At 39.4% G+C, this 27,553-nt stretch overlaps 2 protein-coding genes across 2 annotated transcripts; both read right to left on the reverse strand.

Annotated features, from left to right (window-relative positions):
• Positions 1 to 1,910: 1,910 nt before the first annotated feature.
• Positions 1,911 to 2,555, reverse strand: LOC133886396 (uncharacterized). Its single transcript, XM_062326111.1, has 2 exons — positions 2,366 to 2,555; positions 1,911 to 2,206 (listed from the first exon to the last, which is right to left on the reverse strand). The coding sequence occupies exons 1-2, from the start codon at positions 2,553 to 2,555 to the stop codon at positions 1,911 to 1,913; spliced, it is 486 nt and encodes a 161-aa protein (XP_062182095.1).
• A 4,456-nt stretch (positions 2,556 to 7,011) lies between these two features.
• On the reverse strand, positions 7,012 to 15,568 carry LOC133887179 (uncharacterized). The gene is made up of 12 exons (XM_062327127.1): positions 15,384 to 15,568; positions 14,704 to 14,931; positions 14,503 to 14,586; positions 14,363 to 14,418; positions 14,157 to 14,292; positions 13,759 to 13,855; positions 13,596 to 13,662; positions 13,410 to 13,508; positions 13,216 to 13,305; positions 12,976 to 13,130; positions 7,518 to 7,625; positions 7,012 to 7,362 (listed from the first exon to the last, which is right to left on the reverse strand). The coding sequence occupies exons 2-12, from the start codon at positions 14,918 to 14,920 to the stop codon at positions 7,194 to 7,196; spliced, it is 1,278 nt and encodes a 425-aa protein (XP_062183111.1). The 5' UTR covers positions 14,921 to 14,931; positions 15,384 to 15,568; the 3' UTR covers positions 7,012 to 7,193.
• Between the last annotated feature and the right edge of the window lie 11,985 nt (positions 15,569 to 27,553).

Genomic DNA, 27,553 nt, shown 5'->3' on the forward strand with positions numbered 1-27,553 from the left:
GGAGGGAGTCCGGCCGGGGAGTGGGAGAGAGGAGGAGGGAGGCGACTGGGAGAGTGAGGCAACGTGGAGAGATTTGGAGGCCGGCTGCAGAGAGCTTTGGAGGCCGGCTATAGAGAGAAATGGAGTGGGCTGGCTGTAGAGAGAGATGGAGAGGAGATAGAATCATTTTAATATTAGAAATTTTACAATGGTAGAAATTGATTATCTGTATATTTTGTAATGCTAGAAATTGATTATATGTATACAATTTGTGTTATGCAGGTGTAGGTTACAACAATGGATAGTTTTTTGGATTTGATGAGTGATCGAAACATTGAAGACAATGGACCGTATTGGGATGATAGTCAATTTGCAAGCCCACTTGAGGAGCAACAAACGCCACATGTAGAAGCTGGTGCATCCCAAAAAGCAAAAAAGGCCAGATCAAAAAATTTCAGTGTAAAAGAAGACAACATGTTGGTGTCGGCATGGCTAGAAGTTAGTTTGGATGCTATACAAGGGAATGAACAATCACGTGCTACGTATTGGCAAAGAATTACTGATTATTTTCATGAGCACAAGGACTTTGCATCTGATTGTAATTCCAATTCTCTACAGCATCGTTGGTCTGTCATACTAGAAGGTGTTAACCGGTTTTGTGGATGTTATGTTCAGATTCAAAACAGGAGGCAAAGCGGGGTGATAGAACAAGATAAGGTATAATGTTCTCTTCTTTATTTGATTATCATTTCATATGGTGGTGCAAGTCTAATAAGGTGTACTTACATGTGTAGGTAATGCATGCATGTGAATTGTATAAGTCAAAAGATCCGAAAGGCAAATCATTCGGATTGTTGCATTGTTGGAATATCTTGTAGCACGAACAAAAGTGGAAGGATAGGTGCGGCGAGAAAAAACAGAAGACATCCACCACTGGAAGTCCATCGTCCAGTCCTGGGACCAATGAGAGTCATCTAGAGGTTGATGGGGAGGGTCATACTTCAGAGCCTGTGGTTAGTCCAGTAGGTAGGAAGGCGGAGAAAGAGCGACAGCGGCGAGGTAAAAATCCCATCTCTCCTGGAGATAATCTTTACATGGAAGTGATGGAAAACTTGTGGGCTAAGAAGAAAGAGGCAGAAGCCTTGAAAGAGGTTGCAAAAAAAGAGCGCAATGATGAAAGACTTGCACTTGAGAAGAAAAGGATTGAACTGAAGGAACAAGATATTGAGTTAAGGAGAAGGATTGAAGATGATAAGGTGATGAATATGGATCTTAGTGCTATGAGTGAGCGACAACGACATTACTATACGAGCTTGCGGGATGAGATCATCGCTCGGCGGTTTGGCACAGGCTCGGGTTGAGCTACTTCATATATGGAACTTTAAGTATTTTGTTGGCACTTAAGTATGTTGTATGAACTTTAAGTATGTTGTATGAACTTTAAATATGTTGTACGAACTCTATGTTAGTTGTATGGACTATCTATGTTTGTTGTATGGACTATCTATGTTAGTTGTATGGACTATCTATGTTAGTTGTTGTGTGATGAAAAAATTGCATACATTACCATACGTTATTACAACTGCATACATAATAGGTACTGACTACATTATTACAAGTGCATACATAATTAAAACAGTACATGATAGGTACCGACTATATTGGTACAACTACATACACTACACCCCTCCATATTTTTCCCACAGGTGCTCGACTAGATCATCACGAAGCTGTGAGTGAGTTTCCCTGTTAGTAATGGCTAGATGAGTTCGAAGAAACGCTTGCAGTTCAGCCGTAGGACGATGGGAAGCTGTCACAACTTCTCCCATCCCATCGAAATAGTGGTCACCTTCTGCATCTCGCTCATCTTCAACGATCATATTATGCATGATGATACAAGCTGTCATGATTTATCCTAGTGTGTCTTGATCTCAAAATCTTGCTGGCCCACGAACAATGGCAAAACGAGATTGCAGAACTCCAAATGCTCGTCCCACCTCCTTCCTCACCGCTGCTTGTACTTTCGTAAAATATTTCCTCTTATTCCCTTGTGGAGATGGTATTGGCTTAACAAATGTGGCCCATTGAGGATATATGCCATCTGCAAGGTAATACCCCATTGTATAATTATGACCATTAATGGTGTAGTTCACTTCTGGAGCATGCCCTTCAGCTAGATTTGCAAATAGGTGAGAACGGTGCAGAACATTAATATCATTGTGAGATCCTGGTAAACCAAAGAAGGCATGCCAAATCCAAAGATCATGTGAAGCAACGGCTTCTAGAATAATGGTGGGCTCGTGCACATGACCAGTAAATTGACCTTGCCATGCTGCAGGGCAATTCTTCCACTTCCAATGCATGCAATCTATGCTCCCAAGCATACCGGGAAAACCATTTTGCTCTCCAATTGCAAGTAATCTAGCTGTATCATTATCATTTGGGGATCTCAGGTACTCATCACCGAAGATTTCAACAATAGCTTTCACAAACCTTTTAAGACTCTCTACAGCAGTACTTTCTGCAATCCAAATATAATCATCAGTAGCATCTGCTGCTACTCCATAAGTTAGCATCCTAAATGCTGCGGTTATCTTCTGCAAAGGAGATAACCCAAGACGTCTGATTCTATCTCTTTTCTGCACAAAATAATCATCATGTTGTTCTACAGCTTGCAGTATGCGAAGAAATAGAGAACGAGACATTCTAAACCTGAAGAAAGTAATAAGAATCAGCCGAACCCAAGAGGATGCACAAAAATGACGAACAAACAAAAACAGATCATTTACAAACCTGCGACGAAAGAAAGTTGGACCGTAGGTAGGAGCATCTGAAAAGTAGTCTTCGTATAGCCTCCAATGCCCGGCTTCTCTGTTGCGGTTGATATACTGACGTCCAGGCACAGAACCCCCAGGTCGTGCAGCATTCAAAAGCGTATATTGAGTGTGTGCTTGGTGTAGTGTAGCAAGAATGAGTTCTTCGTCATCATCCTCCGACGACGACGATGAATCTACCAGAAAACGATGACTCATTTCGATCAGAGAGGGAACTACAAGGGAGTGGGACTTGTGAATGGCAACAGGGGACTGGCCGGGTTTATATAGAGTTGGAAGTAGCCGTTAGAAAAAACTAGCCGTTTGAAAAAAGTAGCCGTTGGAAAAATATAGCCGTTGGACAAAAGAGTAGCCGTTGGGAAAAAAATAGCCATTGGAAAAAATAGCCGTTGAAAAAAACCGTTGAAAAAAGTAGCCGTTGCAAAAAATAGCGGTTGGAAAAAAACCGTTAGAAATATAGCCGTTAGAATTAATTTGATAGTTAAAGGATAGTATTAAAATATAGGTGAGTGAAATATAGGAGGTCAGATTTAGAGGGTCGGTTGGAGTACACAGAGAAATAGGGGTCAGTCTGGATAGAGAAAATCCCTATATAAAGATATAAGAGGTCAATTTTAAAGGGCCGGATGGAGATGCTATTAGGAGCAACAAGGCTAGTAAGACTGAGAACGGATGCTATTTCAGCTGCAGACTGAGCCGCCATTGCTGAAGTTTCCTAGGTACTACTTGGCTGTATTATGTTATCTGAACAATCAGGGAAGGATTTTTTTTTTTACCCGGAACATTGAATCTTCCTGAAGTGGTTAAGCTTTTCTCCATTCACTGGATATACTAGTCTTATCATCTTTGGATGGATCGTGTGCCAAAGTGGGCCAAAATATAAAATTATACAACATTAGTAACTCTATTTATCAAAATAGATAATATATCGTCGTATTTACAATTTTAGCATTTATATTCAGTACCTTATTTACCAAAAATTAACTTTCGATGCACCATACCCGAAAATACCATATTCAGCACACCGTATACCGAATAAGTGCTACAGTGCTATGTTCCGAACCCATCCGGGTCATGAACAGTGTCACGTATGAACAGTAACAGCAGTGCCTTTGAATTTCGCTTTCCCTCTTCTTCAAAACGGTGGTCTTCTGTTACTCCAAAAATTTTAAAAACTTTTTTACGTGTTCCATAATCTATGTGCAACCCATTTTAATTGGATTCACCGAAAAATCCTTTGTATATTTTAAACTAAAATTCTCCAAAAAAAAGCTACTTTTATAACTTGTAACAATTGTTAGTATCTCAAATAAATTCCAAAAATCTAGGAAAATTCACTAATATTCTTCTTATGTGATGGACTAATTTCTAAAATTATTCCTAGCCCTAGGTTATATGATGAAAAAGTGAGTTCCTTTGTAACTCCATTTATATGCATTTTTATCATTTCATGTCATATTCTTGTTTTAATTCAATTTGAATTCGAACAAAATTCAACTATCTAGAGTAGTCTAGACCAAGTTGCCCTGCACCAGGAGGATGCGAGCGACCGAGGAAAAATAGTCAGCGGGTGAAAACCCACGGAATTGAAGGTGGAGTCGATGAAATTTAGAGGAGAGGCTCTAATGCCATATTGGGAAGCGTTGTCACCTCTCTCGAGGCTGTGTGGATATATATATATATAGGCTGTCGAACCACAACTAGAGTTACAAACGGATTACACTTCATACAGATGATTTCGATTACATGAAATAATGCATGGATACAAAACCGAGTTTATCTCTGAGTTCTATCTCTAAACCTATCCAAACGCAAAAAAATAATATGTCCGTCGTGGAGTACGTCAGAAAGATGCTGAGTTGGTTACGATGATTTTTTGGTAAACTTACCCCTTGATTGTAGGTTTTGTGCATGTTTAAATTTATTTTTATTCAAATTGAATTAAAAAGAGAATATTACATGAAATGATAAAAATGTATATAAATGGAGCATTACAAAGGAACTCACTTTTTCATCATATAACCTAGGGCTGAGAATAATTTTACAAATTAGTCCATCACATAAGAAGAATATTAGTTAATTTTTCTAGATTTTTGGGAATTTATTTGAGACACTAACAATTGTTACAAGTTATAAAAGTAGCCTTTTTTGATAATTTTAGTTTTAAATATACAAAGGATTTTTTGGTGAATCCAATTAAAATGGGTTGCACATGGATTACGGAACACGTAAAAAAAGTTTTAAAATTTTTGGAGTAACAGAAGACCACCGTTTTGAAAAAGAGGGAAAGCAAAATTCAAACGCACTATTGTACTGTTCATGCGAGACACAGTTTATGGCCGGGCGTGCGCGAATATGGCACTGTAGCCCATTTTCAGCACACCGTGTGCCGAATACGGTGCTACATTGCTATATTCGGCATCTCGCATGCCGAATATGACTATTTTCGGGGTATGGTGTACCGAAAGTTAATTTTCGGTAAATGAGGTGCCGAATACGGATGCTAAAATTGTAAATACAACAATATATTGTCTATTTCGGTAAATACAGTCGCATATGTTGTCTAATTTTAGATTTTTACCGCCAAAGTGCCAAACAAATCCAGGAGTAGACCAACTTTCCAAGTAAATCATAGGTTGTAGCCCTGTCCAAATATTTACTGATGGGCGGCATGTAGACCCACTTTTCTGAATGAAGTGAATAATTTGAATTTAGTGAAGAAAGATTATTGTTTTTGTTGAGAGAGGGAAGAAGTGATGTATTGGAACTGATAATTTGTACTTACAAATACATGGAGCACCGCACAGACGATGAATCTTACCTAACTATATATTTCTTTCAACTGAAATATCATTGAATAGTTAAGTAGTTTTACAAAAGAACTACTGCAATATTCTTTCTGTCGACACTATTGTAGCAGCATAGTAATAAAACCATTTTATTTATTCGTGAATACTCCCTCCATTTAGAAATATTAAACGTATTTTTTTTTTGGACTCGGTCTTCAAAGTTGAATTTTGACTAAAGTTTTCTAACAAAATATATTATCTATAGCTACAAAACCTATATAGTATGAAATAATTTTGAATTGTGAATCTAGTTGTATAATTTATATAAACTAGATATTTTTATAATTTAATTAAATATTAGTCAATGTACACAAAGTTTGACGTTTTAAAAAATATATATGTCTACTATTTATGAATGGAGTGAATACTAGCTTATTTTCTAAACAAATATGCTTGAGCATCCAAGTGGAATTTACCAACATAGAGTAACAAGCTTTTTCTTACGAAAATGCTCACCACCATAATAAAAATATTTATTAACTTTGAAACCATTATCTGTGGTCTATACTCGCAACAGAGTCTCAGCTTTGAAACCAAAGCTTAAAACTTTCTACTATTTGCTAATTTTCTAGACATTTAATAGAGTTTGCTAATTTTCTGGACATTTAGTAGGGTTTGAAGTAACTCGATTGAACCTGTAAGCAGGTAACTCGGTAGAAAAATTTATTTGTTTTCCATTAAAAAAACAAAGCCAAGGTTCGACTCACATGGTTGACTTTGGGTGGTCAATGCTTATACACATATATAGACCCCCCACACCTTTTTTTTGTTTTTGCTTAGGAAAATTAGGAGAGGTTAAGATAGCAAATAAAATTAGTGCAATTAGACCCTTCTGGGTGGAAGTGCTGGCCCAGACACACCAGTAAATAAACACATATGGTAGATAAGTAATCACAAATTTTCTGCAGAAGCTTATAACGACACGTGTGCTTTGAGTATGGAGTCAGATGTTTGAATTTTGTAAGAATGAGTGGTGCTTTCTAGCTGTTTCTTCCTACAAGTAATTTACATCTAAAGTGAAATAAAGCAAGTTTGATTGATCCAGAACCTAGAGTATTTTTCCCATTGATTATTCAGGCTTTTAGACTCACTGGGCCGGATTATGAATCTATCAAAATAACCTTGTCTGACAACTCTGGCCATCCAAATTTTCTACTACATATCAAGTTCTAACTTTCATGGACATGACCAGTGAGCAAACCCAGGATCAGGGACAATTATTGTTTTCTGGAAATCTTTACCATAGTTTTCTTTTGATGCTCTGTGCTTCAGTTGGCAAAATAAAGCTCTCTGAGCAGATGGCAATAATAAACTCTATATTTTTCTATTATTTATGATTCTATTACACATGAAGAGTTTACTATCAGATGGTAAATACTTCCGGTTATACAGATACAGATTGTGATTACTTTTTTGGTTGTGACATATGCTGGATCCAAAACCGTTTGGACTGAGCAATTTGGAGGCTAAACTAGAACTTCTGCTACTTTTCACGGACAATGGAAGGAAAAGCATTTGGAAGTGTGAAGTATCATTTAGTATCTACTCCATCTTCGTCGTCGTTGAGATGTTCCTTGAGGCTCTGAATCTGAGGTTGGCAATTGACATTCTCCCAGATTGAATCAGTGTTTGGCAACTCGTACCCTTCCGGTCTCAGAGACAGCGCAAACTCTGGTAGCTCAGGAACTGTTCGAAGTGCGCTGCACCAGGAAAGTAGTGGAATCACAACTAGAGCAAAAGAAATATGAACAACCGGACTATCATCTCAACATGTTCTGAAATGTTTTTTTTTTCTTTGGGTGCTACAAAAGCAATTAGCATCAACAACTTACTACTTCGAAATCCGAGGATGTACCTGTTCTTGTCTTGTTCAAACAGATGCCCGTACACTTCGAACTTCTTGTACGCAATATCTGGGATTTTCTTGTGCATGTTCTTCATGACGCCCCAAGGAGGTGGCACCCTACATATTGTTAGGATTATTAAAACCGGTCTATAAAATACTTCTTAATAAATCACAAAGGCTTATATTATAGAGGTAGAGGTGTAGAATTTTCTTCCTATATATATGGAAGGACCTTTACTTCATTGGGTACATAAACAATATAGACTGTTAATTAAGAGTAGCTTTAAAATTGGAAACGCTCTCATTATGTGAGTCTATATAAGAGTTAGGGTTTTTGCCTCTTTCTCTTTATATTACCCTGCCGCTGTAATCTACTCCATCCCGGTGTCGACGTGCATCGACAACCAGGAGAGTAGGTCTCTGAAACACTCGCTCGAGATTTTGCACCGAGAGAGGGCAAATAAGGTTTTGCGAAGCACTCCACGCGACTGCTCAAGTTCTTTACCATGCCTCGTCTTTCTGGTCGCTTGGGCATTGCCCACTGTCATTGTCAACAAATTCGACGCGTCATCAGCAGGATCGATCATGCTGTCAATACAATACAACTAGCATCTTCAGCAACCTCTATAGTTCAAGACAAGTATATAAAAATTATGTTACTCGCACTTTATTTTTTGCACTTCCTAATTTCGAGTATAGTAGATCTAGGCATATGTAATGCTTTCATACATATGACTATATTATGCTCTGGTAATATGAACATGTTAGTTTATCAGTTTACGCTCAAGAATTATTTATGGATTAAATTAAACCTAAAAGTGTCATATATTTCAACAATCCAAAAACCTTATTGTAAACATTTAGGTTTATTAATGCTAGATTTGTCGATGCACTGAGGCCAAACAAATTTTCTGATGTGCACTTTAAGAGATGATAAGTTAAGGTCACTCTGTGGCTGACAGCTATGAATGTCTACTGGATGGCTAATGGCAAGCCAGAAGGAACCCTTACTACTCCCTCCGATTGTAAATGTAGGTCGTTTTAGACTTATACACAAGGATTAAGAAAGTAGATCAAATGACCTTGTTGCCCCTTATTTATTCTGCATTAGAAAAGATAACTCATTCATTTGTGAGAGTGATAGCATTTATTAAACAAGGGTAAGAAGGGAACAAAAGAAAAAAAAAGTGCATAAAAGTTTGAGAATGACTTATATTTAGAGAATAGTCGAGGAAGCTAAAACGACCTACATTTGCAATCAGAGGGAGTACTAAGTAGGAGAAGTCGTTCACAGATGCCAATACACTCTTTGTAGGATGTATTCTTAGCATTCTTGGTGACCGTCTTTGTGATATATACATACACATATAAAGCGCGAAAGAGTTGTGGAATACACTAAATGATAAATGCGGTGCATCAGTCCAGGAATTTAACTATATATCATGGAGAGGTATCATTACTATAAAATGGTTAAAAATCGCTCTATCGTCGAGCGGGCTCATGAGTTTCAATGCATCATGAAGGTACTCAAACTCCTCAAGATCAATGTACCCGATAAATTTGTGACTGGAGGCATCGTTGCCAAGTTACCTCCTTCGTAGAAAATTTTTTCCACTGTTCTAAAGCATAAGAGATAAGAGATTACTATTGAGTGTTTGATCGCGTCTCTTGATATTAAGGAGAAAGCTCCGATTAAGGATGTGAGTCTAAAAGGAGACGAAATGATATACTAGCACCAAAATGGTGAAAAAGCACTTTCAGAACAAGAACAAAGGGAAAGATAATAAGCTAAACAAAACTCCCACCTTCAAGAAGAAGATGATAAACACAGCAAAACTTCTTTGCTTTGTGTGCGGTGAGATTGGGCATTTTGCTAGGATTGTCCAGATCGCAAGAAAAGAAAGGATCCACAAAAGCAGAACTCAAAGACTGCTAATGTGGTGACCATTGGCGAAGCTAGAAACAGAGTTTTTAGTATTTCAGTCTACTAATTGGTGGATTAATACATAGGCCAATGTTCATGTGTGTGCTGATATCTTAATATTCTCTTCTTATCAGGTCGTATATGATTCTTCCGTCCTAATAGGAATGGGTCACATGGTTCTGTTCATGGTGTTGGGACAGTAGATCTAAAGTTTACTTCAAGAAAGATCATGTAGCTGAGGAACATGCAGCATGTCCCTATAATGAAAAAAAATCTAGTTAGCGGCTCCCTTCTCTGTAGAGACAGGTTTAAGGTGATGTTCGAGTCCAATAAAATAGTAGTCAAAACATGAATAATTTATTGATAAGGGCTATGAGTACGGAGGCTTGTTCTATTTTTCTCTTTCTGGTTTAAGCAAAAAGTCTGTGAACCATATTTGTGGCAATGTCAATGATGATGCTAGTATTTGACACTCACTATTATGCGATTTGAATTTTGGTTCTATGACTCGACTTTCCATCATGAGTTTAATTGCAAATTTTTTCTTGGTCGAAGGTTCTAAGTGTTATAGTTGTATGCAATCAAAATAACCTCGTAAGCCCCACAAGACAGCCGAAGAGAGAAATTTGGCACATCTAGAACTCATACATTCAAATCTGTGTGAAATAAATAGTGTGTTGACGAAGTGTGGAAAAGATATTTCATGACTTTAATTGATGATGCAACTTGATATTGATAAGTTTATTTTCTGAAAATGAAAGATGAGGCTCTAGATCACATTAAATCTTTAAGGCAAAAATTGAGAATCAACTAGAGAGAAAAATCAAAACAGTTAGGTCCAATAGTAGTGGAGAATATTTCTCTAGTGATTTCGACTTATTCTACGAGAAACATGAAATTATTCATGAGAGGACGCCTCCCTATTCACCCCTAATCAAACGGGGTTACCAAAAAGAAGAATCGCACATTGACTAACTTAGTTAATGTCATGTTAGGCACTGCGAGAATATCTAAGGCATGATGGGGGAGGCTCTATTGACTTCATGTCATGTCCTAAATAGAGTTCCTCTCAAGAATAAGAAGAAAACCACATATGAAGAATGAGAAGGGAGAAAACCATCACTTTCTTATTTGCGTATTTAGGGATGCTTGGTGGAAGTCAATGTACCAACAACTAAAAAACGCAAGCTCAGGCCTAAAATAAGGGATTGTGTCTTTCTAGGATATGCTCATTGGATCATTGCTTATTCGTTTTTAGTAGTTAAATTTGAGATACCTAACGTGCATGTCGATACAATGATGGAGTCTCGTGATGTAATATTTTTTAGCACATATTTTCTACGAAAGATTTGCATAGCATGTCTAGACTATCTTCTGAGATAATTTTTGAACCTATTCCACCTATTGAGTTTATTGAACAAACACATGAGCAAGATCCTGAAGAGGAGGACAGTGATGCTCCTTGGAGGAGTAAGAGACAAAGGACTGCAAAGTCTTTGGTGATGATTTCACTATGTACCTTGTGGATGACAATCCCAAGTCTATTTCAGAAGCGTTTGCATCTCTAGTTGTAGATTACTAGAAGAAGGTTGTTCGAAGTGAAATGGATTTCATCCTCTCAAACAGGACTTGGAAAGTCACAGAACGACTATATGGTTGCAAACCTGTAGGTTGCAACTAGGTGTTCAAGAAGAAGCTTATGCTCGACGTTACTATTAAAAAGTACAAGGCTCGGCTTGTGGCTAAGGGTTATACCCAAAAGAAAGGTTAAGACTTTTTTGACACTTATTCACCTGTTATGAGATTGGCTACTATTCAAGTGCTATTTTCCTTGGCTACCTCACATGGTCTTATCGTTAATCATATGGACGTTAAGACAGTTTTCCTTAATGAAGAGTTGGACGATGATATTTATATGGAACAGCATGATGGGTCTATAGTAAAATGTCAAGAAGGCAATGGTGTGTAAGTTGTTGAAGTCCTTATATGGTCTTAAACTCTAGAGTGATAAGCTCGGATTATATCCAAACAGTTAAGAACCTAGCAGATTCCTTTACAAAGGTGCTATCACGGAATGTGATAGATAATGTATCGAAGGAGATGGATATGAGACCCATGTGAGTTATACCATAGTGGTAACCCAACTTATGTGATCAGAGATCCCGTGAATTAGGACCTGAAAAAAAAACTATTGATCTAACTGGAGGAGAGTACCTTTGTTGTCTGACCCACTCGAGTGAAGATGCAATACTCTCAGAGATCTATAAGGCAAGTTGCCTATTGTCTTAATGTGTTCTGTTGGCTTTAAGTAGCGAAGATGCTGACCTACAGGGCACTCTTGAAAGAACACACATAAATGAGTCTGACTGTTGGTCGCAGCCTATAAGATTTGGGTGATCTCTAGTAAACTCATAAAGAGATCATAAAGTATGACTTATATGCTCCATCCGTGGGGTAGCCTACGAATAGCCAAGTATCAGTTATAACTTTAAGTGAAACTTGTTTACAGAAAACATGCAATTCAAGACATAGTTTATTGTTCGAGTTGTGAATGATTATAGCTTGATGTTCTAGGTGGATGTTCAACTTAATAGTCTTCACTGAAACACTAGTATATCAAACAACAGTGGAAAACTGATAATTCTCTGTAGGACTTTGAGATTTGGTGGGGGATTGTTAAAATTATTAGGATCAGCTTATGAAATAATTCCTAATAAATCTCAAAGGCTCATATTGTGGAGAGATGGTCCATGTTAAGACTCACCCTCTATTAGTACTATATTGTTAATGGAGGTAAAAGTGGAGAATTTTCTCCCTATATATATGTAAGTACCCCCACTTCATTAGATACACAAACAATATAGATTGCTAATTGAGAATAACCCTAAAATTGGGAATGCTCTTATTATGTGAGTCTATATAAGAGTTAAAGTTTTTGCCTCTTTCTTTCTGTTGCGTTGCCGCTGTAGTCTATTTCATCCCGGCGTCAGCGTGCACCGGCAACTAGGAGAGCAGATCAATAAAACCCTCGTTCTTAAGATCTTGCACTAGGAGAGGGTAAATAAGGTTTTTGGAAAGCGGTCCGCGTGACTGCTCAAGTTTTTCACCACGACTCGTCTTCCTGATCGCTTGGGCACTACCCGCTGTCATCGTCAACAAATTTGGCGCGTCTTCAGCAGGATCGATCATGCTATCAACACGGTGCAACCAGTATCTTCAGCAACCTCTATGGCACAGGACCAGTATATAAAAATCATGTTCCTCATACTTTATTTCTTGCGTTTCCTAATTTCTAGTATAGTAGGTCTAGGTATATATATAGTGCTTTTATACACGTAGCTAGATTATGCTTTGTTAATGTAAACATGTTAGTTTATCGGTTTACGCTCATGAATTATTTATAGATGAAATTAAACCTAAAAGTACTATATATATTCCAACACATATTACAATTGATTGAAGAACAGATCTTGTCAGCACATATAATTTCTGCATCAATTTAACCTGCAAAACAATCCTCTTGGTAGTAGTATGGTATCATACCTTGTGACAGGATTTCCCAAGCAGAAACTCAAGCAAGCCCTCTTGCTCTCTGAAAGCAGGTCATTGGCTGCAGAGAGGCAGCAGACTGCGCTGATATGGTTGGCCGGTTCTCCGCCCTTGTCGAGTACGAGACCGTGATAGTAATATGCAACAGCCTGATGGGCAATATACAACATCAAGTTAGTATCAGAAATAAGATCCTTGGCGTGCTGCATGAATTCTGTTGCGTTTTCAGGTAACCTTAGCCTCCATGCACTTCCACTTGAGGAATAGCAGAAGCTTCTTTCCATATGAGTCGCTCGTGTCGCATCCCGATAGGCAGTAGTGAGCCTGACATAAAGGGTGAGGACAGAATGTAATGTCAGCAGGAATGCCCAAACATGCTGATGAAAGAAAATGTAGATTGAGCATTAGCTTATTCATGGAATACTGACCTGAGAAAAATAACTGACTTTCTCACAGGCTAGCCTCCTCTTTACTGACAATGTTGCCTTTTCACATTCAGAAGCCAAACCAAGCTGTATTTCTACACACTGTTTTGTGCAGTTGAGACAGAACAAGGCAATTACTAATTTGGCCTCATAACATTCAAAATATGTAAAGTGGAAAGGTTTACCTACCTGAGCCAATGCCTGAATCGAGATGGCCTCAAGCATACCTTCCTGCAAGTAACTAGGAAAGCTCTTCCTGAAATTTAAAAGGTAAGTAATTGCTTAGTGGAACATTCAGAGCCAGAGGTGATAACTTATCATGGCTAATATGCATTGCAGGGTGAGGGCATACTTGACTTGTGCAGGTATCTGAACAAGTATGTGATGCACGGAGTAGTCTAAGCATCCCGATGCCCTGAGCAATGAATTGACGGCATCCTTCTTTGCATCTGCAGAAGTATATCACAACATGTATCATTTCTCCAATTCTACGATACACAACCAGGGAAATAAATATTCACGAAGCGATATAGTCCCCTTATACTGCTACCAAATTCATTCTGTAATATTGTTCCAATAATCTATCTACCATATTCATAATTCAGTACTGCCAGTGAATGATCAAAACTACTTTGTGCCATTGAGGCCATCATGAAGATTTTCCAGAAATTAGAACGTATATGCTAATGAGTAGTAGTAATATTAATAAATAATAATTTATGGACATCTACTACAAACAGATGAACAGACCTTCGGATACCTTCCTTTCACCTCCAACTTGACCGTTCTTCGGAATGAGTATCAGGTTGGCCTCAAACAATGCAAGCATCGCCATCATGTGGACGACCGACAGCACCTCATACCACGCACTCGCCAGGCAACACTCCTGAATCAGAAATATGAATCAGTAAAGGCATTCAAATGGGAATTAGAATAGCCCAGTACTAAACTCTCACCTGGTCATCATCTAAGGTATTCCATCTGAATTCCACTGACGATTCAAGACGGCTCTCTGTTGAAACCAATAAACATTACATAATCAATCTTTAAATAACCATGAAAAATATACAAAAAATGAAGAAACAAAAATCCAAACCTTTCACTGTTAAACCAAGAACCACTGGCAAGTACTCCTCTAGCGCATGTTGCAGCTCTGAAACCGCTGATACATCCGCATAATCTTCTCACGAATTCACCGATCCATCACACAAAATCAGAATCATTGTCAGTAGTCTACGCGTCTAGCAAATTCAATCGGTAAGCAGTCAGTAACAGCAAAAATCAGTGTTCAACATACAGATTTCTTCAGCCAGTGCAACGACATGAGCACGCAGTGTAGAGAGGCGGTCGACGAGATCCTTGGAAACCAATCCCCTGAGTGGATGAACAATGTCGGAAGCCACCGGGATACGGACTGTGGGCACAAACACGGCAACCTCCTGCATGATGCTCCGGCACTTTCGCCCCTTCCCACCTAGGCTGTGATTCTTGGGGATTGATGGACCACACCCCATCTTTACAAGTTCTGGGCAGTAGTAAATTAAAATGTAGAGGAGTTACCATCAAATATCTTGAATTAGAATTTGTGGTTAAGAAACTAATACCAATATGAGTAACCAGGTCGATGCAGTTAACACTGAAAAGTACCAAACTCTAAATCAGATAGTTTAGAAATGATGCTGAATCTTGATACTTTCAGTTGGGGAGGCTCAGCTCAAATAGAGCTAGCTCATCACACAAGTTTGAACATTCATATCCTAGAATTGGAAAATATATGAAACAATTTCGTCCATTTCATCAACAATGGACATAAAAATAAATGGTTGTGGATCTCTGTTCCCACATTCTGAAATGTGGCGACTCAACTAAAAGCATTTATGCAGAAAAGATGATCAGATCAGCAAAAGGGGGTCAAGTAAAACCAGCTACCAAGATGAAGATCCAAGAACCTAATCAGTCACTTATCCCCACACTAACAATGTGAGCCAAGAAGGTAGTTGCAGCCAAGAGACCTGCAGAAGTTGAACTTGACCCTGCACATCGATACAAAAAGGCCACCCATCACAGGGCCCCGGCTTTATAGTTGGCGAGACAAAGGGCAAAGCGGGACCGGGGTTACGAGGAGGAGACGTAAATGGCAGGCAATGGCCTCTCTGTTCAGATTTCAGGGGGGTGGGGGGGGGTGAGATCTTGGCATAATGGCATGCAGATATCGAGGAGGGAGGAGTAAGAGGAGGCCAAGGGGATCACATCACATGGCGAGGTCACAGGTGGAGCGGAGCACCCGCCTCCTCGTCCTCACCCAAGTGGAGGATGTACTGAACCGACTAAACTATGCTCACCGTCCTGGGAAGCAGTGCAACTGCATGCCAGTGGTATTAGGGGGTGGAAATGGATGATAAAATCTGAATTATCCAATTTTGTATCTGTTAAAATACGAATATGGATATCCGTATCCGTATTTGTTTCTGAAATGGATACTAAAATGGATATATCCGAATTCGTTTTCGAGATTCGGATTCAAATGTGGATATCCAAATTCGAGATATATCCGATTCGTATCCGTATCCGCCAACTAGTGAACCAAATTTTGCTAAAGTTTTAGAAATTTAAGATATGAACGAAATTCCAACCCAATCAAATTGGAACAAATTTCAGTTAAATTTGATCAAAAATTTAAATTTCCAACATGAATTTTGAACAAAATTTCTAAAATTCCGGCCCAATCAAATTAGAACAAATTTTAGTCGAAATTTATCAAATTTCAGTCAAATTTTTTCAAAAATTTAAATTTTCAACCTGAATTTCGAAGATCGAGTAGATATCCGAATGCGGATTCGTATTCGAACTATCCGATTCGTATTCGTATTCGAGGATATCCAGATCCGTATTCGCATTCGGATTAAAATGTGGTAAATCGTACTATCCGAATTCAATTCCATGCGTATTCGATCCGTTTTCATCCCTAAGTGGTATTAAATTCAGAATCATGGAAGGGGAAGAAGAAAGAAGAAAGAAGGAAAGAGAGAGAACCAGGCATGCAGGTGTTATAATTTTGATGTTCAACGTGTTGTTCAGAACTGATCTGACCGTTTGATTGGAAATTGGTCAAACTGAGATGCTTGATAGTTTTTAGGAGTTTTGAACTTGGCTTCCAAACAATTTGGAGGGGCATGTTGGTGCATGAAAGATGGTACTGTTTTCCTTCTTTTTATTTTTTAGAAAAAGATCTAATTTTTATCACTGCCCCGATCTTTATTGAATGTTATAAATAGACTGACTCTACCGTTAGAGCAAATCCTTTTCTTATGCGGAATGGGGGATCGAGCCCCGTCGGCTCGGCTCCTCCCTGGAGCTTTGCCACTGTGCTACGGCGCCATCCACAATTCCTTTTTTTTATTTCTATTTTAAAACGTGTGTTCAAACGAATATGGACTATATGAGAACTATATCACCAAATTCATCACCAATGTACTTTCATAATGTTCAATTCATTAGCATGTACTAATATAAAGTTATAACAAGTAATGGCTAGAATCATGTCTTGGAGACAACAAAAATCAAGGCATAACAAATAATGGCTAGAATCATGTCTTGGAGACTAAAAAATCAAGGCATAACAAGTAATGGCTAGAATCATGTCTTGGAGACCACAAAAATCAAAAATTCTTTTGAGAATGGTGTCAGAGTTATGCCGTTTCACTGGAAGGAATAGGAATACAAGGTTATAGCAAGGGGGGGCTATTTAGGTGAAAACATACAAAATATTGAAAATGGTGTAAATTTGTTAAACTCATGTGAAGAACTTGTTAGAAAAACTCAAAATAATGTTAGCTATAGGCAAGGGTATATTTTTATATCCATGTAGAATTTCAAGAACAAATTTAGTCATGTGTGCACGTATTTTTTGCACCATAGTCACCAGAAATCTAGGTTTATCGGGTCAAGGAACGGAGTTGTGGGACGCGGGTCGACACCTGATAAATTTGGGGAACAATGGGGGTATACCTCCTCAAGACGACAATCTGCAATGTGGTACAGGACCCCAAGTAATTCGGGTTGATGACCTCGAGACGAAGAATGAGTTTGATGCACAATATCCACTAGTGATCAGTGCATCACATGCTTAAAAGGAAAGAAGAAACGAAAAAGGGAATAAAGAATAAGTTGGGTTTCTATATGATGACCTATCTAGTCCACACCAGATTTACTTGCCATCCCATCCAGCCCTAGTGGTCTATGCGTGAGTCTCACATTGTTACGCACACATCCATTAGCCGCTGCTTTCTTTCCCTCTTCCTATTCTCTCTCCTTCCACAACGTAGTGCCGCCTTCTCAATCCTTCGTTGCAAAGCCGCCTCCCATCGCCATTAAAGCCACCGCCACACGTACACATTCCCTGTTCAATCCTTTGCTGTAGCGCAGCTTCCCATCGTCCCGAAGACGCAACACCATAGACTCCCCATTCAACCTTACCTGCAGCACCCCTCTCGCTTATCGTCACCCCCTCCTCCCTTCACCGAAGAACCTGGAGCCCGAGCTCATGACCCTATAGCAATGGGGTGGCGACCTAGCCAGAAATAGGACACCGACCCTGATCGACCCCGACCCTCCAATTGGGATGGCGTCCGAGTCATAGGATGCGCCACCAATCCCGACTCCCGTGACGATGGTTTGCATTATTACACTAGCAATTTATCTTTATTTCATCTCACAAATGGGATTTAATTTGCTCTTTGAAATTTACATCGATATAGAAAATACCCAGAACTATAGATGAGATTTGTTTGAGAATTTTGAAAAATTGTACTCGTGCATGATTTTAAATAGGTTTGCACCATTTCCAATATTTTGCGTACTTTTACTTTTTATGATGCTTATTTTCACTTGTTAAGTTCTTATGCTCCTGTTGTACAGAGTAGAATTACAACCAAGGGCGAAGCTAGGATCTAAACAGGGGTGCACTACCATTGACAACACCTAAAATTTCAAAAAATAACTGTTCGTTGTAGTTGTTTTTAGTAGTAATTTTGGATGGTGCACCCCCTCCCATAACGTGGCGTAGCCCCTGATTACAACCATGAAAAGCTAACGTATAGAAAAAGAATAAGACAAAGTGAGCATTAGATTAATCTAACTTTAATTTGATCGAAACATACATACTATTGTCTAGTTCAGAGCATATGCATAAAAGATAAAAATGTAATTTGCAATCCCAACAAAGGGCTAAAAAGCATATTGATGGAGTCTAGCCAAAGAAACAACTCCTGGTAGCTTGTGCTGCTTTTTCACACTAAACAAACGTAATGTTACTTCCTCTTAATATAAGCAAGGCCAACCAACTTGAGATTGGGTTAGTACTTTCAAAGACTTTTACCATCCTCTCCTTGCAAATATGCCGTGCTGCTACGATAAATATCTTTGCAAAAAAAAAGGCCTGTCAAAGTCTGGTCTGGCTTGCTCCAAAATTGTCTGAGATTTCTCCTTGAGGCATCCAAATGAGGCGTAGTCTTGTTTTAGCCAGCAAAAATTTGTATTATTGTCACTTCCAGCTGCAACTTCAACAATTCTAAGGTTTTATTGTTAGGGATCTAGAACAGATGTCTTAGGTAGTTAGGTAGTTACCACATCCAGAAAGAAAAAAAAAGTTATGTAATGTCCCTGTATGCTAACCGGATGCTAATAAGCCACTAACATTTTTCGAATTGCCTTGGGCTAATCCATGTTGCAGTTATATCCACATCCTTTTTAGTATTATGGGCAACCAGTGTTAAAAATGAAAATCTAGAGAACGGGATTCTATTCCAGCGGGATCTCTGAAACCCGGATACGAAACATGTCCAAATCTCGTCGAAAAGGTTATGAGACCTATATGAAATTTATGTTTGGACGAAAACCTAATTTAAATTTGGATTAAACCTCTTTGAAACTTGCAAGAAGCCTCTCTGAAACAAAAAGACTTTTAGAATGAAACTATTCTCCCATTACAACGGCATCCTGTTGTCTAGTTGGGTTCAATCTTTATCTATGCCATTGAAACACACCAAACCTTTTCAAGCTGGAGAAATTCAAAAAACGCAAGGTATGTTATGAAGTGCAAAATGAAAATTGGATCAGATCGGTGACGAACATGAGCACAACGCAACAGATAGAGGAGTTCGTGCTGTTGTGGGCTGAAATTCAGCAAGCCACCCTACGACAAAATTGTAGATGTGATATTATATGGAGGTGGACATCATCGGGAGAATACAACACCAGAATGGCCTACAACATGCAATTTGTGGGAACTTACACCAACTTCAAATCATCAAACTTATAGGAAGCGCACGCGGAGCCTAAGGCCATCTTCTTCGTATGGACGGACTTGTACCATCGGATCCTAACGGTGGATAATCTTGCTAAGCGTGGCTGGGAACACAACCCACTTTGCCCACTTTGCAAAGACCAACCAGAAACACCAATACATTTGTTAGACCGATGTGTTTTTACTAACCAAGTAAGGTCCTATATTGAGACATGATTGCAGGTGTCGCTTGGCAATGGGGGAGCAATCAACAGTCCACCAAACCTTTCATCTTGCTTTGAAGCGTGTCAACGCAGCAGGCCAAGAGCAGAGGAAAAGAGTTGCTAGCATCCTCGTATACCTATGGTGGAACACCTGGAAAGAAAGAAATAGAAGAATCTTCGAATCAAAAGAACTCAACGCTATCCAAGTAGCTTACAGGGTTAAAGAAGATATCGCTCTGAGGCAAATGGCCTTCTAGGAAGCAGGGATGGATTGGTGGAATGAGAATCAAGAAGCAACTTCGAACATGCAAGGTGAAAGCCTCCCGTGATGAGAAAAAGAGCAGAAAGGGGACATGCAAAGCGTTGCAACCCTGCTGTTGTTGTCTTACCTCATTTAGGATGTAACCTTTTATTTTAAGGACCAACCCTAGTGATGTCGGCTAAACCGGGGCTCTGTTGTAACCTTCCAAGAACTTTTCTTCTCTTGTTCTTCTACCTATAATGCAAAGGCAGTGCTCCTACCCGTTTCGCATCAAAATAGATGCCATTGAAATATGATTTAATTAACCCATGACATGGGAGCTCCATTTTTTTTGGTATGTGGGTCCTACTACACATGTCTGGTTCATTATGTGCTTCCATGCTAATTGAAAAACTAAATAGCACAAATCTCGAAGCTTCACTATTAGTAGTGTAGCAGTGGTTTTTTTCAGAAGTATTGTGACTGCCAATCTTTTTTTATGACAGAGGGGGAGACGCCCCACCATATTTTTTTTATAAGAAGAAGGTACGACACTCGGATTCGAGCCCCAGTGGGTGAGGCCACAGCGAGCGCTCCAACCACTGAGCTACAGCTCGGTTCGCGTGATTGCAAATGGCCCTCGTATTCTTTAAAATTTCCAACTTTTACTTCTTTGTGGTGATGAAGTAATGTAATTTTAAAAAGTCAATATGCAGTCTAACTGTCCTACAAATAATTTGTACTGCATTATGTTTTGAAAAACTATAAGACTATACAATTTAAAATTAGGCAAATTTGTCTTTGGGACACTAAAATTTTTCTCTGGGACACTAAAATTAGGGAAATTTGTCTCTAGGGAAAAAATTAGGCTTTGTCTCTAGGACAACATTGTGTGTGAATTTGTGGTTTTATCTGTAGGACATTAGAAGTGGGGCAAAAGACCATTATGCCTTTAGTTTAGTTTAAACAATGTCTGCTTATGCTCCTATTGTTAATCATAAGTCAACACCAATTTAGGCTATGCCCACACAAATACATTTATAGTTATATATTCTGTAGGATTTCGTAGGAAACCGTTCGAAATGGCCCACCCTTGAATAGGACTACCTACTGAATGGGAACAAAAGTACCCATCATGCACTGTTCAGGCTCTCACTAGGGATATTTCAGACCACATACATTTGCTACTTGACTCAAAGGATGCTTCTCATCATGGCATGTTGACTGATGAAAGAAGGTCTTTTGAACAAGTAGGGCAAGTGTGGGCCAAAGAGTATAGAGGGACTAATGCAATTAAACAATGGAAGTATAAGATTCGAAGACTTAGACAATATCTGAGATGGTGTGCAAAGAACATGCATGGTACGGTAGATATAAAAAGATGAAGGAAGCACTCTCTAAAAAGATAGATGAATTAGACAGGAAGGTAGAAAACATTCTTTTATCTCTGCAAGAAGCTAATATGTTGCGATGCTTTAAAGCAAGTTTAGCCCAATTGTTGAGAGAAGAAGAGATAGCATGGTTCCAACGCTGTAAGAAAACAACTCTTTGAGAGTGATAAAAATATGAGGTATTTTTAGTTGATTGCTAACGACAAACACCGTAAAACTCATATCTTTCAAATAGAACATGATGGTTGAACGTTAACCAGATAGGATGAAATTAAAGAGCATATCACTGCATATAACATAGATTTTTTTGGACCACCTGTGAGTAATCAGTTTTTGATGCTTGAGACTCACAGAGGGGACATACCTCAGGTCTCTGATATAGAGAATGATATGCTTGTAGAAAGCTTTTTTGAAAAAGAAGTCAAAAAGGCGATATTCCAAATGGAACACAATAAAGCATCAGGGATAGATGGGTTCCCAACGGAATTCTATCAAGTTTTCTGGGAAGTAATCAAGACTAATTTGATGATCTTATTTGACAGTTTCCATAAGGGTGCTCTTCTTCTTTTCAGACTTAATTTTGGAATAATTACATTACTTCCAAAAATTAAGGATGCATCAAAAATACAACAATACAAACCAATATGCCTTTTGAATGTTTCCTTCAAAATCTTCATGAAAGTTGCTACAAATAGAATTGTTGGGGTATCACATAAGATAGTTAGACCTTCTTAGACAACGTTTATACCAGGAAGGAATATTATGGAAGGGGTAGTTATACTACATGAAACCATACATGAAATACATAGGAAAAAGCTTAATGGGGTGATTCTTAAACTTGATTTCGAGAAAGCTTATGATAAAGTCAAATGGTTTTTTCTGTAACAAACTTTAAGAATGAAGGGATTCGCTTCTGTTTGGTGCTCATGGATTCAGTAGTTTGTAATGGGGGAGTGTTGTAGTCAAAGTCAATAATGATATAGGAAGATATTTCAAACAAAGAAAGTTCTAAGGCAGGGTAACCCCTATCACCTATTCTCTTTAATATTGTGGTAGATATGTTGGCCGTTCTAATTGGCAGAGCCAAAGAGGTGGGTCAAATACAGGGTGTTGTGCCTCACTTAATTGATGATAGATTATCCATACTATAATATGCAGATGACACAATACTTTTTTATAGAACATGATATTGATAAAGCTAAGAATATGAAGCTTCTGCTTTGTGCATTTGAGCAACTTTCTAGCTTGAAAATCAACTTTTATACAAATGAATTATTTTGTTATGGGGAACTAAAGAATTTGAGAAGCAATACTCACAAGTTTTTGGGTGCGATATGGGGAACTACCTCTTTAGATATCTTGGCATCCCTACGCATAACAGGAAGATAAGAAATAAAGATTGGCGAATAATAGATGATAGATTCCAGAACAAATTGAGTAGTTGGAAAGGAAAACTTTTCTCTATTGGGAGACATCTAGTTCTGATTAATTCGATTTTAAGTAGTGTTGTGATGTACATGTTGTCCTTTTTTGATATTCCTTGTAGGGTTCTTAAGAAATTGGATTATTATAGATCAAGATTCTTTTGGCAAAGTGATGAGTACAAGAAAAAATACCGTCTAATGAAATGGGAAATCTTATGCAGACCTAAAGACTAGGGCGGTTTAGGCATCCAAAATCTTGAAGTCCAGAATAGGTTCCTGTTTAATAAATGGCAATTCAAACTTAGAAATGAAGATGGCACGTGAAAAAAATTGCTTAGAAAAAAAATACTTGAAGAATAAAACAATAGGTGAGGTGAGATGGAAACCTAGGGACTCCCACTTTTGGTCGGGCCTAATGAAGGTCAAAGACCAATTTTTAAGATAGGGAGTTTTTCATCAGTACCCAAATTAGATTCCGGGAAGATAGATGGCTTGAAAGATCAATATTTTGATAACTTTACCCACATCTGTACTGGGTAGTCTGAAAGAAAACCGTAATTGTTGCACATGTGTTAAAGTCTGAACCTCTTAATGTATCCTTTCATAGAGCTCTTATAGGACGAAATTTGTATGACTAGAATAATTTGATAGCAAAGTTGGCATTTGTGCAACTTAATGACCAACAAGATGCGTTCAAATGGTACTTGCAGGCTACAGGAACTTTTACGATACAGTCTATGTATAACAATCTAATGAATCATGGCTTCAATAAAGTATACCTTTTTTTGTAGAAGATAAAAATCCCCTTAAAAATCAAGGTTTTCTTGTGGTATTTAATTAGAGGGGTCATACCATAAAGATAATCTACTTAAGCGAAAATGGCATGGTAGTGTCCAATGTTATTTTTGTAATAGTAGGGAGACTATCCAATATTTCTTTTTTTATTGCCAGTTTGCTAAGTTCATTTGGAGAGCGGTGCATATTGCTTTCGGTATTTTACCTCTGAAAAGTGTTTCTCGTGTTTTTGGTAATTGGTTATGCAATATGGACCCAAAGTTGAAGTCTCAAATTTTGGTTGGAGAAAGTGCTTTATATTGGGTCATTTGGCTAACTGAGAATGAAATTGTTTTAATCTTCATGAAAATATATTGGATTCGACATTGGTTCCTACTGCAAAAGGAGGCAAGGCATCGAATGAAATGAGTGTGCCGTGTCATGTAAACCATGATAATGGTGAATGCTTATGAGAAAGCTCGGTCCTTGAAGTTGGCTTTCCATCATATTTATGACTGGTTTTATAACAGCTTTTGTTATTTACTGGCTTTCTATTTGTAACCCATGGCTAAAACAATATAATAATAAATGGTTATATGCATGCCTTGTGTAGAAGCCAAAATAATAAAATATTTCCTTATTAAAAAAACTACACAGCAGATCCGAGCCAGATAACCCATGCAAGGTGGTTAATTGACAAGCGGATCTTTCCTGCAGATATATAAACACCACCAGCGGGTAGCTTCGCATGCAGCCATGTTGAGGGGATCAGATGCGGCTGCAAGTTGCAAAGTGCAGGTACAGCTATACACATGCCTAGAACTAGAAGCCAGGCAGCAAGCCATGAGCATGAGGTACTCCACTTGCATATACACTGAAACTAAAATAAGCTCAGCAGACCTTGGTTTGCTTCCTGGATATGTTATGTTGCTAAGGACCACTTCTCCACATGACTTATGGTTCTAGAAATATCATGCACAAACTCAAGATATGAAGATGTAGATACGTCATGAGAGTGTCGCCGAACGAATACGTCAAAAATAATAACATAGTTTGATTTCAGATATGATCTAAAAAAGATGAGAAGATTATCTGCTAATTTGTCTTCTAATTTCTTTATTTATTTTTATTAGTAAAATCGGTCCTATATTAGTAGCCTGTAACGAGGTGAGGAGACTAGAGGATGAGAGTGGTTGGTAAAAGTAGATAAATTATTTGAATTTTAAAGGGGTTTTATTATCTCTCCTACTTAAAAAATAAGTAATCCATCTATTGTCAGCCTTTTCATGCCTCCGCTCCGCTCTTCGTCTGCCCGTTCCCTCATGCGCTGACATATGGGCCACGGGATCGATCCTTCTCCCGAGCGCCATGCCCCCAACCCCCCATCCAGTGCCTCTGCTCTTCAGTCTCCCGAGTTGCTGCCGCCTCCTCCTCCTCTGCGCCCAAGCCGCGCTGTCGATGCCACCCCCGCTCTCCCTCTGCTCCCCCTCGCGCTCCTTGCCTCCTCCCCACCACCTTGCAACTAGCGTGATCTGCGGCCGCCTCAGGGCTGGAATTACGTGGGGCACCTCCCCGGGCGCTACATTTTCCAGCGCGATCTACCTCGATTGTTTCGGCACCGAATCCATGTGTCGCCAGAGTACCTCACGTCGGAGACCCAGGGTCACGGTGATCGGATTCAGCCATGTCGGCCCTCCTCGACCTCGCGGTGGCTAGATCCAGTGGAGTCCGCTTCCCGTCAGGCCCTCACTGCTAACACTGGTGAGGAAGGCAAGCCCATCAGCATGGTGGTATCATGGATCAAGAAACAACCCTTTCCCTCTGCACGCGTCTGCATCTGCCGTCGTTTCGTCCTCATCCTCGGCGTCACCCATCTTGCGAGGACCATCGGTGTTGGCTCAAGGGCCTCCTTCGAGGATGAGCCACCGCTCCTCGAGGAGCTTGGCATCAACATGCGCCAAATCTGGCGGAAGATGCTCTTCATCCTCCACCCACTCTGTTCCACCGACCCTTCCCTCCATGTCGATGTCGACCTCTCCCTTGGGTCCACCCGGGCTCTCAGACACTTGAAGCACTGGACGCATCCAAGCCCCTGAGGTCATACCCCATGCGCAGCGCCATCGCCGAGGTTAAGACCTCTTCCGACCCCATCGCCGCCGTCACCAGGTACCCCAAGCTCCATTTTTTTTTTTGTCGTAAGCCTTTGATTCCCAAATAGTCTGCATCAGTTGTGGATTATGCTTCGAGTTGCTAACAAATGACTATTGTTGAATGACTATTTCTTGTAAAAATTTAAGGTCCTCGTCGTTCTATGCCACCGCCTCCCATTTTCTCTCGTCGACGAGCCGTGAGCGTTTGTCTCATTGAGGGGTCTTTGGGATTGATGTGATGCAGTTCCCCATGCGCTTCCCGCCGCCTGTCGCTGCTGCCACCACTGCAGAAACTGAGGCCATGCTCACCACCGATACCTATCCTCGACCCACTGATCATCTTCCTATGCGACCACGTCCATGCATAAGAACAGCAGTGTCACCCCTTGTGCCACGCTCGTGGTTGCTAGCAAGTCGCCGCAAGACCAAGAACTCCTCGCCTCTGCGGCCACTTCCGTCTCCCTATGTCACATCGGGTTTTAATGAACAAAATCAGATATAGTTTATGTGTGCCCAAGATGTTTAACACACATAAAGACATCACAGGTAAAGTAACAAAAGCAATACTTTAAAGAAATAAACGTAGAACTCTTACAAGAATTGACATATATTGTCTTCTATATAGATATCTGCAGCAGAACAGAAGCATTGGTACCCAACAGCAATACAGGCAACCGACCGGGAGACACGCGTCTAGAACGTCACAACCTTGTCCTGATAGTCTTCAACATGTTCACCAATAACTCCATAGGCAATCAACGGAGAACACCTCACTAGAATGCATCTTTCACGAGGTCTTCGAATTCTTTTCCAACTGAGTGTTTGGTTATAGCAAGTGTGAACACATGTTGTACTCAGCAAGTTGTGAGGGAAATATTATGCATATGAAGGCTTTGACAAGTTAAGGCTAGTTTGGCTCTTTTGCATAAAATAGTATTTAAGTAAAAACATTTGAAAAGTAGTAGTAATTAAGTATATGACTATAAACAACCAACCACCTCAAGATTCCACCCATCTTGACTTAACCAACTGACCACCTCAACCAAGGTTCTAACCACCATGGCTCAACACCTCAACCATGGCTCCCATCACCAAAGTTAAACTGCTAACCACCTCAACCACGATTCCCATCATCATGATTGACCCACACCTCAACTATATATGGTCCCAACCACTAAAGTTGACCACACCGACCAAACCATCAACTTATAATCATGGTAGGTTTTTTGTGCCGCTCGTGACCGTGTGCACGACTGAATTTCAGTTTTAACTCTACAGAGGTTGTACTTTACCCACAAGATGTGATTTTATCACCCGCAAGCAAGTGACTAAGTCTCCATTTTGCCCGTGTTAGCAAGACACTTGCACACATCCAAGGTGTGTAACCTGGAGATCACTACAAAGCCTTTATAATGCTCCTCTCAGCACATGTCTACCCGCTAAGGTTTCACCGCCATGTGATTCCACCTCAATAACGAAAGCCCCCTCTTGCGCCATTCGGATCCCAAGACATTGTCCATTCACCACTCTTCTGCTTGGTCTACGCTATGCTAAGAGTAAGCAAATTACTTGGCTAGACCTATCCCATAACAGAGTTATGGTTGTACTGTAAACACAGAAAGATCACTCCACAAACCGGTCCGTAGATTTAAGCAAGAAT

Source organism: Phragmites australis, chromosome 12 (assembly GCF_958298935.1).
Source record: "Phragmites australis chromosome 12, lpPhrAust1.1, whole genome shotgun sequence".
Classification (NCBI taxonomy): Eukaryota; Viridiplantae; Streptophyta; class Magnoliopsida; order Poales; family Poaceae; genus Phragmites; species Phragmites australis.

Excerpts from the sequence above, each read along its gene's own strand:
- LOC133887179 (XM_062327127.1), bottom strand. The coding sequence starts at position 14,920 with ATGGGGTGTGGTCCATCAATCCCCAAGAATCACAGCCTAGGTGGGAAG. Across the intron at positions 7,626-12,975 it reads TTGGGAAATCCTGTCACAAG|GGTGCCACCTCCTTGGGGCG; the intron begins GTATGATACCAT and ends AACAATATGTAG. Across the intron at positions 7,363-7,517 it reads TTTGAACAAGACAAGAACAG|CGCACTTCGAACAGTTCCTG; the intron begins GTACATCCTCGG and ends TTCCTGGTGCAG.
- LOC133886396 (XM_062326111.1), bottom strand. The coding sequence starts at position 2,555 with ATGCTAACTTATGGAGTAGCAGCAGATGCTACTGATGATTATATTTGG. Across the intron at positions 2,207-2,365 it reads AGAGCAAAATGGTTTTCCCG|GATCTCACAATGATATTAAT; the intron begins GTATGCTTGGGA and ends TTGGTTTACCAG.